A 20,312-nucleotide genomic window follows, 5' to 3' on the forward strand; every position below is an offset into this window, starting at 1 on the left:
TGGAGCCGGCATTGGCTCTATCGGACATAGGGGAAGCTTCCAGCAGCTTCTCACAGAAGCCACCCCTGTAGCCCTCCGCTACCAAAACCTTGCCACGCAAACCCAATACAAGATCTAACTTGAAGAATTCCAGTATCATCTTTATTTTTAGTCATCCATCTGGAAGACACTGTACAGTATGTATATGGTTTTTAAATAACAATATTATGATGTTATATACTCCCATGAGAGGGTAAAAGAGGATGAGCTAACGCACACACTGATAGATCAACTAGTTATAATATTCTCACAAAATCTTATAGCCTATATCACTTTTTCCTCCAAAAAAGAAATCAGGAGTGTAACATGCAGAGATCTTCTACTGAGACAAACACAACAAATCATATCAAAGGTTATCTTCTGCAGTATGTTTTGAAGAGGACTAAACAAAACTAACTCTTTCAAGGTTGGTGTCTTGTTTTTACAGAATCTAGATCATTCTTTTATTTGGAAAATATATCACTATTAGAATTATTATTAACCTACATCATCAATATCTCACATCTGTTTTTATTCATCATTAAAAACAACTTCACCCTAATTGTAGCACCCTTTAAAATGTAAGAGTATTCAAAATGAAACAATCTAGCAATACAAATGTATTACAGTTAGCTACCACTTACAGTTTTTAGGATGCGAGAGCAATTTTGGAACTACATATATCACAAAGGTAACAGCTCAGCTACATTATGTTGAGGCAATAATGCACAATAATTAGAGGAACCACCTGTGCTACAGTTTCAGAAATGCAATGGAGACAGTGACATGAAGTTGTGTTAAAAATGTTGATTGACTAGGTCTCAATATGCCCCCTGAAATTTAAACTTGCCTGCAGCACAACAGCAGGAAACGTAATCTGACAAAGTGCATTGCCATGTAAAGTCAGACCTGTAGTCTTTTAAGCCCAATATATTATGAATGAATGGCCAAAGATGCTTTGGAGAAAGATGAAAAAAAATCATAGTGTAAAACCAGCCAACAACTTGACAATACACAAAATACCTCCTTAAAATTATCTTCTGCAAAATCCCTAGAAGCATAAAAGTAACCAAATTCAGGCCGAGCTGGTATTACAAGATCTGTACCCCCAAATTGGTAAAATTTTCCACTTGTAATAAGCTATAAAAATCGAAGTACGGTTTTTGGTAGCATGCCTCTAATCAACATCATAATAATAGCAAAAGTTTAAGCACAGAAAAAAATAACACAGATCATATAAAGTCTTATCTAAAACTCTAATTAAGACTAGTTTGCTTCCTCAGCTAAACTATTATACTTTTTCACAGGCAAATTCTTCTGTTTCATTATATTTTCTGTTGTCTGTCATTGACTTCCACTCTTTGATCTTGTATTTGCAATAGTACTCTCCAGTTCAGTAGCTTAATCATTCATTACAGTATGCTAAAAATACATTAAAAATTGCTCTTTTGCATTAAAATCTTAGTAGGAACATTGAAACTTGACCAGTATCATATAACTTCCAGCATATTTCCATCAGAAATTATTAATGTTTGTCTAGAAACAGTCTTCTGTAAAAATTAAGCTAAATGAGAATTACACAAGTCAGTGAACAGAATAAAATATTGACAGACAAGTGTTTATAAGGGATTCATTACTACACCTAAACTAAGCTCTCCCAAAAACTAACCTACTGAATGCTATGTAGAACAAAAAACTAAAAACATTTCTTCTCTGTTGGTGAAACTTTTGAGAAGAAAAATAGTAATACCCTCAAATTAGTCTCAGCTGACTTAGCTAAAAAAGGCATTCAACCAGCTGCTGAAGCTGGCCATTACAAAGACATCACCAAACCCACCATGCAATAAATCTCAACAAGGTAGGCAAGGAACAAGCTGAACATAAATAAAACAAGATTTCTCTTTCTCTGCGAGAAATAAGCAAGATACTTAAGCTATAAGGAGCCAGAAACATGGTCTGCTCCAGAGGGGAAAAGGACACGATATGCAGCAATTGCCCAGGGTCTGTAACAAGCACAGTATCCAGCAAGCCTCATAATTGCCGCAGTTATAGACAACACTGCCTATTCTAGGTATTTCTGTCACTTGCCCCGACATTTGCCCCTCAGTAAGGACTTTCGCTCTGTTTAGATTAAGCAAACTCATTATCTAGAATGATTCCTTCAACTGAACAGTAAGGAGCTCCACCTGATTTTATAAACACACACGCACAGTAACTTTTAGATTTCTTACAAGCTTCTTTTTCCCCTTTAAACACTGTAGTGACAGAATTTAATGCCATGCTTTTAAGAATGTTATATGCTGCATATGACCCTTTCCTAAACTGGAAGTGATGCTATATTTTCCCCCAATGCATGTCAGTAGTTTGAATGTTTTCCTAGATAGTGGAGAACTACACAGTTCTATCTGGTTTGAATATTTCAACTTTTTTCTTTCCAGGTATTTCTGTATACAAAAATGCATTAAACTAGGAATACTGCAGAGGGATTTTTCTAGTTCCACTGTAATTATAATGCATCATTCCATACTAAGCCCCAGGAAAACTGACATGCAAATACAATTTCAGGATTCCTAAAAGATTGATTAAAAAAGGACACTACTTAATGCTTTTTAACTTATTTTCTTGATACACATACAAGATTTTTTTACTCCTTCAACTATTATAAAGAAAATGAAAGAAATGCCAGTTGGGTCTTTTGCAGACAGATGAACTTGCCTTTGCTACACTGCAAGTCACTCAGAAGCCAACACAGCCGTGTTAGTGCAGTGTTTCAGAGCCTCCAAAGATCTTCACTGGGCTGGGATCAGCATTGCCTTAGTCAAATCTAAAGAGCATTTAGAAAACAGACTGGTAGTTAGCTGGCTTCAGACTGGCTGGCTGTTCAGCCTGCTTCTGCCTGCAATATACTCTGGACTTATGTACAGCTTGTTGCATGAAGAACAGACCCTCTAGAGTCAAATAAAGGTTTGGGCTAGCCACAAAGTGAAACTGAATCATTGAATTGATTACAAGCTTAAAAAAAAATAAGCTGCCAGAGCAAGACTGCTCTTTCAGCACCAGTGCTAGGGTATGCTAGCTTTGAAAGAGGGCAGAACTACAGCATTTGTTTACTCATCTGTTAAATGATGGAAGGGGGAGTAGTGCCCACTTCTATAAAGAGCTTTCAGATTTTCAGATAAAGACAACACAATTAATACAGAGTAATACCACCAATACCCTCTCTTTTAAACCTGTCACTTGTCTGACTTCAGAATAAAAGGGGGTGGGGTGAGGTGGGTGGGCAGGCAGAAATCCATTAGACTGCTATTAACAAACGTTCCCCCAGATAAGAAGTTTAAAACATTGAGAACCTACTGTTATTGAAAAATAAGAGACTATGGTTTCTGGGCAAAAGTACTTCAGATAAAGCACTGTAAAAATGTATGAACAAGTTGCTGGAGAATTTTAAGACAAAGATGGTACAGTACGTACAAGTCTGTACCTTGACTTGTTTTGTTTTTTGGGTTTTTTTTTTTTTTTTTGAGAATCAGGGACTTAAAATGTAGAGGTAAATAGAGAAGAGAGTATTTAAAAAAAAGCAAAGTTGGTGGGTTACATTGTCAAGTCCATATGTAGTGTCCTCCTACCCCTTTCTCTTGGCAGAGCTTTTCTATCATTTTTTAGAAATCTTTTTAGCCGCTTTCTCCAACAGGGACTGCTGGCCTCTACCTGTCCCTCTGTCATTGGACACCCTTGTTTAGATTCTTAATTTAACCTGTCACAGGTTATTGAACTAAAAAAGTCAGTAAAGTAAAAAGAGTTATGGCAACATACAGCAATTGAGATTCTGGCTTCTCACACAATGACATAACTGCCTAACTACTATGTGTCTACTGCTAAGATGATAACAGTACTTTGTAACTAAACACTATTATTTTGGGTATGCTGAGCAGAGAATCTCATTTTTTTCCGATAGTCCAACAAGAAAATTAGAATTTCCGTGATTTGTTCTGTTACGTCCTAACCAGTAGAGTGAATATTGTCTTTGCAGAAAGTGAACTAATTAAGTTGTTACAGTCAAGATGACAACCACTAGTAAAAAACCTGGGACAGTCTCTCCATGCTGAGGTTAGAGGACTGTCAGTTCTATATTACATGCCTAGAACAGAATGGAACAGAAAGTATCTCTATCTGCAAAATAACCATTTTGACCTAATGACAGTTAAATTAATCTGCGGCCAACTCACACACTGCAACACTGATTTTCATCCCTTTCCTTTCCATTCACTATGTATATATATTAAAATATTAAAGCCAATATGCATTACCTCAGTAAACAGTACTGCAACAGAAAATTTTTCAAATAGAAGTGTTTCACAATAATTGCATGATAACAGCATCAGCGCTGACAAAGAAAATTCAAATGTCCAAATGCAAATTAAGTTAGCCTTGCATATCATTCATTACTACTCATGTAGTTGGTAAATGAATGCATGAATATCCTTTCTCTATGTATAAAAGTAGTTTCTCTAACTTCAGCTACCGCATACAGATGTAGCCAAAACTCAGCTATACATCTCTAGAAATGTAGGCCTTAACACCTAGCAAGATATACCTCATTAAAATAGAACAGTTTTCAGATTCAGTGTGAATTAAAAAAAAAAAAAAATTCAGAACTGAGTGACTTCCAACTCATACAAAATTCTACCATGTGAACTTGGCAGCCTCCTTCTGGATTAGACTTTTTGAGAGCCTTGTTACTATGAACAATTCTCTGGTTCTCAGAAAAGCTTTGTTTTAGTTCTAAAAATCTATTTCACAACATAGGACATTCAAAAAGGCTTTTGGAATTCTAAAGGCTTTTAAAAGCTTCAGAAGCAACTGTGCCAAGTCAACTCCCAGAAAAAGAAACTCCATAATATACACTCTGTATGAACTCTGTAGCTGTTCTGGGTACGTGCAGAGTCCTATGATGAAATAGACAACAACTTTGAAGAAAGAAATATAACAGTTTCAATGTCTGAGGCAATTGGCACAGTCCTGCAACTGGCTGGCATAAGCTCAGATGTTATATGATGCAACTTACGTATGTCATGAGGCTGTAGAATAATCCTCAGTACTTCCATGTAATTCTCATCATCATTAATGGGCAATATGTTTTTACTTCAAAAGGAAACAGGCACTCTACTATGTCTTAAGTCACAAAAATTTAGAACTTTATATTTTGGGATCTTAGGACAATTTGATGAGTAAAGTAACACCAGTGTTAATTTTTTAAAATACTAAAACTTGAAAAGTGTTCTGATACTTTCAGTGTAGAATTTTACATAACGCTTTTCCAGAAGAACTTACAAAGAATACTTTTCATACTATGCTGAAATGCATTTTGAAGCACTTACACTAATAAAGGCAAGGGGCACATAACTCTCCTTAGTCTTGTGTAAGTTATTAAATGCTTTAGATGAATGACAAACTCAGATGTAATTAGTAACAATTATATAGCACCATCTTTTTGAAGGACATTTTTTAGAATGTCTATATGCCATTGCCATTTCATGGCATATTTTCATTTATTCAGAAAAAATCGTCTCAGAAAAAAAATTTAAAATGGCAAGTAACAACTTAGAATTAGACAAAGCAGCAGCAATATATGCAAAGTCTAGAGTTCACAATACCACTTCTCTACGTCTGTCTAGTTTACCAAACATTCGTAAGTACTTTACACCTTCTATGTCAACATGTGAACAATCTCATGCATACCAAGATCAGCGAATCAATTTGAAAGACAACTAATCAATCTTCAATACTTGCTCTAGAGAAGGGTAATTAACACAGGTGAAAACAATTATTCAAATGTACACAATTCTTGAATTTTTGTCTTTATGTCCATACATCTATTGGCCACGAGGTGTTTTCAGAGCCTCTTCATTCCCTTTATGCTGAAGGGTGTTGCCCATCTAAAAACCTGGAGAATCCAGTCTAAGCAGCCTGGAGGTTAACGTTTGCTTTAGATCCTTTTTCCCCCACTTTTCCTTCACCCTGCTTGTAAGTAGAATTCCTCTGAAATGCCAAGGAAAACCCCCACGTACTACAGCTGTTGCTTTCATGCTAAGCCACCAGAATAATACATTATCTAATATTACTCCTTTAATTACAAAAATCATAAGCCAAAATGCATGCACAGTAAAAACAGATTACACCGCAATTACCTATTTTTAAATAGCTTTGGGACTGTTTATGGAGCTCTCTGGACTAAAGTAATTTGCTAAGACTCGATTTGAATGGTACTATAAATAGATTTTCCTTATACAACCCATACTTATATTTAGCAATGAAAGCAAACTTAAATCTCACAATAATGCCTTGATGGCAAAACCAGTAAATTTCTTTTTGGTGATCCTTGTTTAGCTCTTGCTATTATAGTTGTGATAATTCCGAAGCACTTAGATCATATGTGTAAGTCTCATTAGTCCACGATTCCTGACTGTAAGCAAAAAACCTCCATTATATAACTGAGATAGCAAAACATGTTTTTAAGCACTCAACTTCTCAAAGTAAAATAACAAAATAACAAAAGATTAAGAGATGCTAGCTGAACATAACAATAGGAATATTAGTTCTTTACCACGGGATGTTTAAAAAGATTACCAAATACATTTAAAATACATACTGTTTTTTTAAACTTGAGACTAGCATTTTTACAGTCCATCATGGATATTTCTAACTTCATAACAGATACTTAATGATAAAGACAATGACACACTGTTCAACTGAAAGACAGCAAACAAGGCTACTCAAACACCATTCCAGCTGAGCACAAATCATGATTTGTTAAAAGTGCACCTACCACATTTTTGGATTTTAACACTGATAAATCTTCTCATCAATTCACAGACAGATGTAAGCATGTCAAAAATCAGTTTATTTACAAAACTGCCACATACAAAATGTTTCACAATGCTTTCAGTAAAGCAGATATGCTTTGACTGAAGATTTTTATTTGAATGTGTTTTAGGTAAACAAGGATCATGCACCCAGAAACCTAACTAACTCTCAAGAATTTATTTAATATATTCAATGCAAAGGTAAACATAGAAGTCAGCCTTTAATTTTAAGCATAGCTATGCCTTCAAGCATAAGACAAAATTTCTAAAACTATAACCTTTTTGTTGGTCAATGAACTTTGATGTAAAATATGCACCTATTTTTTTTATTTTTTAAAAGAGCATATTTTAAATTAAAGGAAATGTCTGAACACCATCTGAAAATCATCAAAAGTCATTAAAAAGTAGTAATATTCCATTGCCTCAACTCCTTTTTGTCTTACAGAAGTTAAAGAAGTGGTGGCAGTACTTCAGATAGTTTGCATAAAAGATTCAAATTAGATGTTAAAACTGAACAAGGGAGGTTCATTCTTTCTTTTTCACTCTCAAGGTGTACTGCTAATATGGAAATAGTAATGACAGTGTAGGAACCCTCAATAACATCAAATTCAGAAGTTCCTAAATAGTGCCTACTACGCATCTCACTGCACTGATTTGATTTTGATGCATGGATTAAAAGAATAACCCAAAACACATGTACTAACAGACCACATTAAATACTTGATAAATATACTTTACACTGAAATCTAAAGCAGAAAGAACCCGCATGCATGTTCCTTATACCTATGCTTTCCTGGTAGTGAAAGACTACAGAAATAATAGCACGTATTATCACTGCAGTTGCAATAGATTGGCTATATAGGAGAGGGTACTAGTTGTTAACATTTCTGAAAAAAATAATCTTAAATTCCATGGCAAAAAATTTAGCAGCTTAACAGAAAGAACCCTAACAGAATGTTTAGCTCTGTGCAGAAGTTTGCTTAAACCAATATCAGAGAGAAAATATTCCTGAATCAGTCGTCTTTAATAATATCATACCCCAAAGCCAGAAAAAAAGGTCAGGGATAATTAGTGTAAAAGTAGTGCTGGACACACATTTTAAACTGGTATCGTGATGAATGCCACCTAATACCGTTCTTTATTATACTCTCATGCCAATATTAGCAAACTTGCAAAAAGCAAGTATATTTTTGGAAGAGGAAGCAACTTTTCTAGAAACTAATTCCTAATTATTATTTTATAGTCTCTATAAACAATCTACTGAAAGGACAAACTCTATACTTAAAATCCAGTAGCTAGAAACAATAAACATACAATAATGAGCTCAGGAGAGAGAAACCACACACTTTTTTCACATTGAAAAGTCTACATAACAAAGAATACATAAGAGTACAATGAAATTAAGAACTGGGGGAGGAGGACAGGAATTTTTTATTATTACTTCCATGACCTGATAACAAAAAGATTTTTACTGGAAAAGTCGATAGTTATAATGCAACCCATTAAAGTGTAGCTTTTCATTTACAGGCTTAGCAAACAAACAAAAACCAATGCAGTTAAACATATTTTAAATGAGTTTTACTTTTTCAAACCTGTCTGTACATTTCACCAAAATTTTTTTTGCCCAGTAGGAAAACTGTGATATTGAGTAGTTCCCTCTGCGTAGGGCTGCCATTCTAACCGAACAGAGCACCATTCCCTTCCTATCTCTATCTCTTACCCAGTTAGTCTGTCTCTTACTCTTTAAATATTTTAAAGACATGACCATGTAAGCACAAATATATGCTACAAGGTACACCAGTGATCTCTGTAAAAAAGGCTAATTGAACAGGTATCTTTGGTAGAATGACACTCTTCTGGGGTAGCTGTAGGCCTATAGTAACTAGAGCTGTGTTATCCAAAATGAAATGTTCCCTCCTAGATCCAACCTACTCACCTAAAGCTAGCAGTGAACACATGCCATTGCACAGGTTTTTCTTTTGGAAAGTTGTGGGTTTTTTCCCTTTTCAGTCAAACTGTTCAAGAATGCCACTAGTAGTGATGCTACAGTTCGCTCCTTTGAGTTAAATTTACTCTGTGAAACCACTGAAGGAAAATACAACAAAAGCCAAATTTTCATGGTCTACTCGTTGTAACCATTGAGAGGGTTCTAACCTTCTATAGTTTTCATTTTCACCCTGAGCAGGTGCAAACAGAATAAGCAAGTTTGCAACAAGACAGATCGAGAGCACATACGTGAAAATGTACGCAAGTGAACTTACTGTATTGCTGAGTGGTTTTTGGGGGCATCTTCTTGTTTGTGGTTTTTTAGTTTGTTTTGTTTTTAGGCTTTCTGTAGGGGCTACCTGCTACCAAGTAATTAATAAAACTGCAAAACGTAAGCAAGCAAAAGTCGTTTCTCCTCCTCACTAGATTTAAACTACTGATATTGCGAGTGAGAAAGCCATAACGGACGCACAAAAATGAAATCTGTGTCCAAACAGGCAGAAAACAACAATTTTTCTTAGACCATGACGGTTACCAAGACAAGTTCAAGCTCAAAACTTTGCTATACAAGTATGACTTTCAAAACAGCAGCACCTATTTTTTTCTCTTCTGTGTGTTAAGAATACATGCTGATTACAGAGAGTGCAGCAAGCTATCAATGATGTACAGAAAAATCCTACATTATGGACCATGTATAGACAGTACTATACCATTTCCTATATGCTTGCCAATCACAACCAAATGACCCAGCAAGCCCAGAAATCCTCCAACCTCTTCTTTCCATAGCTTTTATTTACTTTTTCTTCCTTCCAGTGAACCACAAGAGGCATGGAGTTAACGGTTTACAAAAATCTCACTGGATGAAACTCCAGAACACTTGGAGTCTATTGATAGTACCAATAAGAAAACTGTCATTGTCCCTTCAATTTTTTAAGGAGAGATACAGAAGTTTGTAAATATGGTCCCTGCTTTTTTAATGCTATAGTTCACGGCTTAGAGATGTCATAGCCATATTTTTAAGTATCTTCTGGTTTGTAGACGAGTTATGACTAGATGTCATGTACATTACTAAATCACATGAGAAAATTTACATAGTTTAAATCAGATACTTGACTGGGACTAACATTTATTGCTTCCTGTCTAAATTTTTAGATACCCCCTGAAAACTTTACATAATGGTCTTATCCACTTATGAGAAGACTTACAGTTGGCCAGAGCTCAGAAACGGATTATCGAGACCTTTTCTCACAGGAAGTTCCCCAAAGTCAATCAACTCCTTAAATGTAAAAGCCAGACCCCACTAGAATATAAATTGACACAATGAAATTTCAAACACACAGAAAGTGACTATATGAGACAGAAGAGAAATAAAAGGGATTTTTAATTAGCTCTGACTCTATTGTTGCAGAGGAGTCACTGCTTTTTGGACCTGGTCTCAGTCATCTCCTTGGCTTTCTCAGCTGCCGCAGATTTTGCACAATCTCCTCTGGTCCCTGGGAAGCTTTTCTTTGTCACCATTGGGTGACAAATCTCTCCTCAAGTCACAACACAGAAAGACCACCTCTCACATTGATATTTCTCAAGATATGGAAAAAAATACATTTTGATCGAGGAGTTCTTTCAGTTCTGATCTGAGAGTAGAAACAAGCTCTGAATTAAGAATGATACTGGAACTGTAGCAGAATTCATTTCCTAGTATGAACAAATTATGTAACTTACTTTTATTTTTTCCCTAAGATCAGGCATATGGCAAATTAAAAATAATTATATACCATCTTTCCTAGCTAGATGAAAGAGGGTATTAGAATTTGCCTTTACTCTTCTGTTCCTCTAAAAAAATAATCAGCCAACATGAATCTAACCCTAGCTCACTAAGGATTAGGTAGATATACATGGCTTATTTATAAAATAAGACAACTCCGTTTTGCCAAACCTTTAGCAGTACATATCCAACATAAGCTTTTGATTTTATGCCAAATAGCTAAGATTTTTCAACTTTAATTTTTTATGACTGTATTTTTTTACTGTAAGACATGTTTTAAATGAAAAATTTCAAAATACAGTATACTACCACGAGCTTTGATGAAAAGTAAATGCAGAATAAATGCAGTTCACAAACTGTATGCAACTGGCATATCATAAGCAGAGAAGTGAATGGAGGAGACACTGCAATTGCTTAGCCTTCTCCCAAATTTTCTCAAAACCAAATTTGCAGGAAGCAGTAATTGTTCAGACTAAACCAGTACAATACTGTTGTCTCCCTCGAGAAAGTGAAGCTACTTTATTGTAACTTGTCTTTTATGACTACACACACTATAGCTTCCAACCAAACCAGAACATATCTAAGACCAGTGCTTGAAAAAGACTATCAGCTATATGCCCAAACTCTTACTGATGCAAGAAGCTGGTATTTTCCATGGTGCCACCTACAATAAATTAATTATATTTATGGTTTGAAAGATTAAGACAAACATACTTTGTGCAGCAATGTTTTAAATGCCATTTCAAACAAACAGGAACCCTCGCCATATCTTAGAGCCCATAGTTATCTAGAGATAGAGCTATCAAGTTAAAAATCTATGATCACAAAGAGCATGCTGAGTTTTCACAGTAGCTCAATGACCAAGAGTAGCTCAATGGTTTTCAGTGAAAATTGTTGGTATATCTTTGCAAAACAACTTTTGCCCACTCAGTTCATAACTAAAAGTTTTCAGAAAGCATCTTACCCTGTCCTCTTGGTGTTCGTTTCCTGCGATCTCTGAATGCTGCTCCTGACTGCAAGGCCTCAAGCAGACTATCCATCACTCCCGTCTCATCACCCTCTGAGAATAGGAGAAAAATAATATTAATCTCAGTGCAATTGAAATCAGACTTTAGAAAGAAAAAAAGTAAAAGTGTTGTCAAGTTTGCATAACGCTTCCAAATAAGAGACATACACATTTTAATGTAATGGATGCTGTCAGTGCTTCAGGTATCACTGTCTAGTTTGTGTATGATGGTCTATTAAGCAAAATTGATGCCAATCCTACTGTTCTTTCAACTTAGAGATGCTATCTTGTGCATTATTGATGACATCTTCAGGGTGCAGATAGACAGCTGCTGGTGAATGACGGCTGTTTCACTGTTAAATTCTTTTAAGACTTTCCAAGTAGAAACAGGTCATTTCTTTTTGATTTAATCAACGCACATGGAAAATCTGATTAAACTGAATGGCACAAAGTTAAATATTGTAGTACTGCAAATATTTTATATGTTGCCTCCCATCATTACAATGTGTTAAATCCTTGAAAAAAAATATTTATCTATACAACATGCAAGGATACATACGCCATATGCTACACATGTAACAGTATACCATGGACGATCTTAAGGTAAGGCGAAGTAAGGTAAGGAAAGGAAAGAACAAAGAGGGGAGAATCACGCCGTGAAAGTAAGTGGCATAACATTTCTTAAAAGCTGAATTCTACTTCTGCTAAATCTTTCTCTTATTTTTTTCATATCCAAGCTAACCTGTAGCCTTTAAATTGCTGGACTTTATGGTGCATTATGGAAATCTGGGTAGAAAGATTACTTCTTTTTTATGTATTTAAGTCCTTAACTTCCTTTGCATTTCAGTCTGTTAATAACAGTTGATAGCAGCATTCAACAGCACGAGAAATAGAAGTGAAAAAACTGCAATGTTACAAAACTATTGATGAATGCCTCTTTTTCTGTTCACATGTCCATGTTATAACCCAAAACTAAAATATAGACTAGACTCAGCAGGTAGGTGGACATTTTATTCACATCTCTCAGACTTCAAGTTAATGTAAATTTCCCCATCACAGAGTGGGTAGATAATTACTTTATGCAAAAGATTTATACTACAGTAAAACACTTATGACTCACACAAAGTGCAGAGGTTAAATGCACATTCAAGCTCTCAAATGTTCAAGTTTAAAAGCAGCTTATTTATGCAAAAGGTATTCTGCCCTAGTTCTCTATTACATTTAGAGTTAGTAGACTAAATCCAGACCTGATATAAGAGCACGCCAATCCTAAAACAGTATCTGATTCAAATTTCTACATGATGATTATCAGTGTAACTACTTGATAAATTTAAATTATACATCAACGTAATTTAAACCATTATGTATAATATACAACACATACATAAAGTTCTCTCCAGAGTAAGATGAAAGAGAGCAGAGCAAGAGTAGCAACCAGCAGAAGACCCTGAAATACCAGTTTTAATTACATTCCATCTAAACCCCTTAAAAAACCTAAGCTCCTGCAAAATATGTAAGTAAATTAGCTTCTCTCGATTCACGCTCAAATATACAAGGCCAGAATCTTGTCTAAAGCACACAACGTAATTATTTTTCTTTGTGCTCCTTATCCTACACATGCTTATTCATTGATTTATTGTTGGCTCTGTATTAAATTTATTTTCTAAATCAAAGCTCTGTGAATACACTTTGTCCAAACTAATACACACCAAGTTTGTCTGAAACATTTAATGAATGTGACTGTAATACATAAAATTAGTTAATACATTAGAATATTTTATGCATAGAAAAATTACAATATCATTCGATCTTCATTAAAAATAAGAGTTGACAGAGTTTATTCAAAAAGACAAAAATCCTTCAGTTCTTCATAAATGTTTATGCAGTCTTCCACTTCTTTTTTGCTGAGCGTGCTACTCTACCTGCTAATTACTGCAACTGCTAAAAACCACTTTATTTTTGGAATACCAAAATATACAACATAAAGACACATGAATTAAGGAAGCTGTAGAACACAGTGATGAGATTTTTAACTCCTCAAAGTAAAATTTATGCTAGGTCTGATCTCAGCACTGCATCTTAATCAAAGTCGTCAGGTGATTAAGTGGGAACTGGACAAAGAACTGCATTTTCAGTTAGCCTTCATTAAAATTCATAAATAAAATTCCACAGAAATTTCAGCCTTTCCCCACAGTTCTTGCTGAGGTACTTCACATATTACCAGCTATCTCCTTGATTTGCCCCCTTTTTTTTTTTTTAATACTACCTACAGCAACTTGTAGAAACAAATCAGAAAGACAAAAACTACCAGAAGTTTCTAAACTGAGAAACTTATTTCCAACAGAAATTGTCAGTGGAAATAAAATACATAAACCTTATTTCTCCTTCAGATATATTCCATTGTACACAAGGATAGGAGTTTCACTTGGAACAAGCAATTTTCTTCCTCATTCTTTCCTTTCCAAGTTGGTCCCAAGCATTAAAGAGACAGCAAATGTATGCATGCATGCAAAAAAAGTCTGCAAGCTGTTTCCATCTTATGACTGGCTCTATGAGGCTTTGATTAGCCTTAGCAAAGAGCCAGGTTCACTATAGGTATTAAACAGAACTGAAAAGGCAAAAAAATTCTTAATCATTATTTGATATGTTAACTGCAAGCTCGATTTGTTTTCACTTGGATTTCACACTAATATTCTATTGCAGACTTGGTTTAGCACTACAGTCTGTTTTGAAAATGGGTGCATTTTTAGGAGGTTACAGTAAGACTCGTCCTCTCACAGGTCCCACAATTTAGACCAGTGTTAGTGAACAGATTGTGGCCACTTTCAGTGAAAATCATGAAGACAAAAAGAACTTTCTTCTTCCATAGACCAATATTATTGCTTCTTACACTGCTGAAGAGCCCCAAGCAAGCTGAGAGGCACAGAAAAAAAAGATACGATACAGTGAACAAATAAAGTCACATCTGAGATGAGCCGGCAATCTTAATATCAAGATACCTAAACTTTTCATAATTTTTGACCAGTTACAGGAAACAGAACAGAAGAAGGGAAAAAGAAGGAGGAATTATAGTAGGCCATAACATGGAATTGTGTACAAAAAAGACTGTCATAAGCTCCATCCACTTATGAATGGTGAGGAATAGTCATGTCGTGCATCTATAAACAAATTTGCTGCGTATAAAAGCAATACTCTGGATTTTACGTTTGCTTTTATAAATAACAACAGGCTTTAGATGAACTGGTCATAATAAGCATTTAGTATTTGTGGTCAGATTTTTATGTTAAATGACATTCTAAACATTAGTACTCTGGAACTAGACTGCAAATTTCAAAAAAGGAGATATTTGATAAACCATAAGAAATTACATCAGAAACTGAAGATTTGGATGTACAAAAGGGTGGGGGGTGAGGGGTGAAAGTATTACAACAGGACAGCGACTACTGCAAGAGATGTATAATAATCCCAACACAGTCGAACTGAGTGAACTTTTCACTTCAATATTAATGCACATAAATAGTACTACCCCTTGGAACAAAGACAAGATAGATAAATGACCATGGATGAGTAATGCCAAAACAGCTAATACAACGTTCTCTCCATTGATGTGGAAGCAAATTGCAAATCTCTATGAAATTAATGTGCCATTTGAAATGACCAAATACCTATTACTATTATTATTATTATTATTATTATCTGAGAATAGCAAATGTAGACTTTGTTTACAAAAAACCCCAAAACATTACCTGGGGGAAAAAAAGTATGATAGTCTTCACCTGGCAGTATGAAAGGCCTTTTGAACAAATTCTGAAGATATCAGAACACAAGATTATGAGATTATGGTTCTGCCAAAGATATTAGACTAAACTTATGGTTTCTGTTAATGCACTATACTGCATTTCATTTGGTTAGAAAAGTTCTCTCTCTCATTTATCTGGTGTTCAACATTTGATATAATGGCTGCTTAATTCATTAGTGGAAGGTGCAAAAGATGGTCATTAGTAAAATATCTGGCTAAGTAACAACAAAAGGTTGTTTATAGATAGGAAGCTTTAACATTTGAGAGCTTATCAGTTGAATTTTTCTGAAAACCTAATTAGTGGATTTGCCATAACAACAGATGACATACAAATCGGAAATACTACCATTTTGGAAGATAAGATCAGAACATGCGTAAGATTTCGAATAATAAAATAAGTGAAAATAATAGAAATATAACGAGTTTGTATAACTTCAGGTGCAAGCCAGGACCTCTTCATTAGGGAATGACCAAGAGCTCCAATATAAAGATGAATTACCAATATTGATCAGCATGTTAAAAAGTCAGCATACTCTATTTCCAGTAGTAGTGGTATACAAGCTTGATTACAGCATTCACAGAAGACAAATCACAACTAGAAAAACCTTTACAATAACCAGAGGAGTGGATCGTAACAAGAAATGCCTCAGGCAGCATTATTTCTTTAGACTACATAAAGCAGGCACTGAAAGAGGTATGACGACCTCCTTCTGTGCTTAGAATCTGTAAAGTCCCAAGAGAGAAAACTCATCCCAGCAGATAACTTCCCCAAGAGAGGGCTGTTTTGGTACAGCAGCAAACAGGAAAACATTTAGGCTGAGTTAGTGGACGTATCTCTGCAATCAAAAATGATGTTTTAGAACATATTCCCAAACAAGACTGTGGGAATAAAGAAGTCTAGAGATTTTAAGGATGAAGCAAAAAATTCTGAAAGGAATTATATGATATAGCACAGGCAATAGCAGGAGCATAACTCACATGATCTTTTCAATGCACTGTACCTAAAGCATCAATCTGCAACTCCTTACTGATGGTGTATCTTTAAAAAGGGTACGTGACGAAATGGGGAATGAGAGTGCAAGAAACCAATTATTGGCACTTAGGTTGCTGCATAAATTACAGTGTGAAGAATACAACTCCTGGCTATCTGTAGGTGTGAACTAAGCCCTTACTTCTGAGCAAGTGTTTTTATTTTCAATTGTCTTCTAGTGCAGATATGACCTCTATATTTACAAGGAAAACTGTCCTTCCAAATAATAATTGTTTGTTTAGAATATTTATCAAGGAAAAATATATTAGAAAGTGTACAATCAGGTATGACTAGTCTGTCTTGATTTTTCTTCATGTAACACACTGCATTCAGAACTTTACAATCAATTAGCAGTTCAATTCTCATGTGAAGTACTCCCCAAAGAAGAAAATACCAGATCGAAACAAAGCATATAATCTATTTCCAGAACATTATTTTTGAAGTTCAGCTTTCCAAAGATAGATAACGTGTCCCAAACTCAAGCCATTCTTTATATTTTATCCATCAGCAAATGGCACGTGGAGATGGAATTACAATATTAACTTTACAATTGTAAATATTTAGAAACAAGACAGGAAAAGAAACATTTTCTGAAAAGGTAAAATTAATGTAAATGTGCCTTTGCACGTGCAATACTATTCTAGGAAAGACGGCAATAGCATTACACAAACCTTAAGCCTCCCTTTGTAAAACATAAAATAAAGATTTAAAAAAATAATGATCGATACGTGAAGGACTAAAAGTTTCAAGCATGCTTTTAGACAAGTCCTGTTATCACTGACTGAGTCTCCCTTCTGCTTTGTACGTACATTTAAGTTTTTTAATTGTCACCCTCCTTACATGGAAATCTCTCTTTGGCAAGTACTTAAGATAGGAAATGTTAAAAAAAAAATAATCAAGATGCTTTGCTGTTCTGTCTGCCTTACGTTGCTTGTATTCGCTGTATGAGAATTTGCGTAAAAACAGTTCAAGCAGTTAACACAGTCCAGAGATAAAGCTCAAACACATCAGGCCTTCTACCCAACACAAACAAGTATATGGAGCTGACATTTAACCTACCTCTGGAACACAGCAGAAGAATTAAAGTACCTTCGCTTTTTAAAATAATTATTTGAAACAGCCTGCTCTTGCACTGTATTATTACTATATCTGACACAGATGTAGAACTAAGATTCATCAGTATAGGTAGGTAATTTATTTTAGCATAATCTGTACGCTGCTAAATTAACCATGAGGACTGTGTTATAAAGGTAGAAAACAAACACTTGAGAATGATGAAGAATGTTTACTTTATCTTATTTTTCACAGAGCAAACACAATCCTTCACCTGCTTCTGTAGCCATTTTCTGTGTTTCAACAGAGTTCCTCTGAAACAGAGGAACCATTTCAACATGGAGATGAAGATAAAATATTTCCCTTTGCTATCACTGCTAGCACCTTATGAAATATGACCTTAAGTTAGATTTAGCATCCTTTTTGTTGGTATTACATTCCTTTAACAAATGTTCCCGGCAAATCTCATCTAAACCTCAAAAAGAGACCCCAACATCCATACCTCCTGATATTAAATGCAAAATATGTTCTTTTCTATTTGTAACTCATATCATTAAAATGAACATTGAAGTTGACAAAAAATACACAGGTAAAGTATCATTCTTTTGCTAGCCTGAGTAGCAATAAAAGCTACTGCTGAGCCAGGACAATAGGTTTTACTGTCTTGTTTTGGTTGTGGTTTTTTTTTTTTTAAATAACTGCTGCTAAAATTTCATATTGGAAACTGAAATATGTTTAGTCTGTTGTAGCCTATGAGGCTTTTAAAGTCATTCTTGCAATTAAAAGAGCAATGCTGAAAGATCACACTAGAAAACATGTGGTAGTGCTCTGTTTAGGGCCTAACCTGAACCTTGAATGACAAATTTACGTAAAATCAGAGCTCTTTCAAAGACTTTACATAACGATGGGAATATTTAACTTCTTGGGTTGCCTCTGATTCAGTAGGCATTCTTGAACTTGCTTTTGTGGTAGTGGCCGGCTCTGATGATTTCAACTTCATGAGAGTTTTTAGTTTCTCTCCTCTAAACAATCGCACTGAATTGTTCTAAAAATAGGTCCTTACCTTCTTCAGGAAGACAAGTATCAATTTCCCTGAAGCCAAGCTCACTTCTTATAAGCTATTTTTAAAAGAATTTTTAAAATATATAATTTCCTTTTTTACTCTTTTTTTTGAGTAAAAGTATTGAAATATTTTAAACTTCCTTCCCCCCGCTTCCATTACAGAACACAAAGGAAGAGTAGATTTAAGTGAGTTCTTAAAGCAAACTTGGAAGAGATTTTATCTAAACATTGCCTCCAAATGCCACCTATATTTCCATGCACTAAGTAAACAGTCACATTTTTCCCAGCCAAAAATGTTCAGTACATACTAGACAAGGGATTCAGAAACATAACTTTCTGATTTAGACTGGAAGAACTAGAAACTCGGTGAGACCAATTTCAGTTTCTTTTTGTGGCCTCTATTGCACAAAGTTTTACCTCAGCCTTCAGCATATTATCATCTATCAAAAAGGTAGGAATCTACCTTTTTGACAGATGATAATTTATCTTCTAGCAGATTTTTTCAGGACCTTCATGATGACTGCTTTTTTAGTTCGCACTAGAAAGGAGGCCATTTGGATTAGAACACAAAAACCTCCAATAACTACTACTATTCTTAAATGAAATATAAGAACTGGGGTAGCACTATTGATGGTAAAAGCGAAACAACAAAATAGCTTAGGCTTTTTAAGTTACTTAGGAGAACGGACTACAGAAACTGCACTTCACTTGAAGCCACAATAGAGCTCAGCCCATGCATCCAAAACATGATCCACCTCCTATCTATTTAGTTTCTTCAGTTCAGATTCACAGCTAAGGCTCCGAGAGGCCCTGGGAACATGCTCTTGTTTCAGGAGCGTTTTGCTGCCTTCCCTTTTATTTGCCTGCACTGAACAGGTGAAGATTACTACAGGAAGGCCCATATATTTACTGGTGCACTTTCATTTACCAGTGAAGGCAATACTCTCATGTACTTTGCAAAACATCTTGTACTCTTATTATTACAAATACACTAATTGTAACCTAATCGAAGTTAATAAAAACGAACGATTAGTAATGAACAGCCATTTGGGCAAAAGTTTACAGGAACTTCCCAGGAATCTTTTCATAAATTTAGGCCCTTACGAAAGAGTCCGGTCAAATACCACGTTAGGTAACACATGCTGTCTACCTGCCGGCTTCTCCAAATGGTTTCAAAATTATACTTCTATTCACATCTTGCACCACCCTGTTTTGCTTTGAACTTTTAAGTACTTTTCATAAGTCTAATGTGTGTCCTGTATAAATTTTTAAACAAGACTTCTTAGTCATAATCAGTACCAGAATTTTTAATTGCAATATATTGACTTTAAAAAGTCAGTTTTCAGTGTCTTTTGGAAAGTGTGCTTTTGGGTTCTCCTCATATATTTGCATTTTATTCATTTGCTAAATTCATTTTGCGTGCATAATAAATATCTTCAGGAAGCAGTCTTCATCGGCATTTTGCACTAGAATACAATCTCATGACTTACTTTTCAGTTAAAGGAGAGCAAGTTAGGACAGTATGACTGATAAGTGAACCTATACCTCATGTCAGTTTACAGAACAAGGCAAATCCTTGCTTCATACCAATTAAGCTCATTGTTTATGATAACCTGATCTCAGGCTTACATAAAGTTAACAGAATGAGAAAAAACGTGCTTTGTTGAACTGGCAGGTTATTGAAAACAATTTTTGAAATGTGCATACTTTTTCATTTTCAGAAAATGTCACAA

General features: G+C 35.0%; 1 protein-coding gene across 1 annotated transcript in view; it reads right to left on the reverse strand.

Moving 5' to 3' along the window:
• The window catches only part of DIAPH2 (diaphanous-related formin 2), a 260,532-nt gene that overhangs the window by 57,966 nt on the left and 182,254 nt on the right, over positions 1–20,312 (reverse strand). The window contains 1 exon segment of the mRNA XM_009332394.1: positions 11,594–11,689. Within this exon segment, the coding sequence (XP_009330669.1) occupies positions 11,594–11,689 (96 nt within the window).

Source organism: Pygoscelis adeliae, unplaced genomic scaffold (assembly GCF_000699105.1).
Source record: "Pygoscelis adeliae isolate BGI_AS28 unplaced genomic scaffold, ASM69910v1 Scaffold159, whole genome shotgun sequence".
NCBI lineage: Eukaryota > Metazoa > Chordata > Aves > Sphenisciformes > Spheniscidae > Pygoscelis > Pygoscelis adeliae.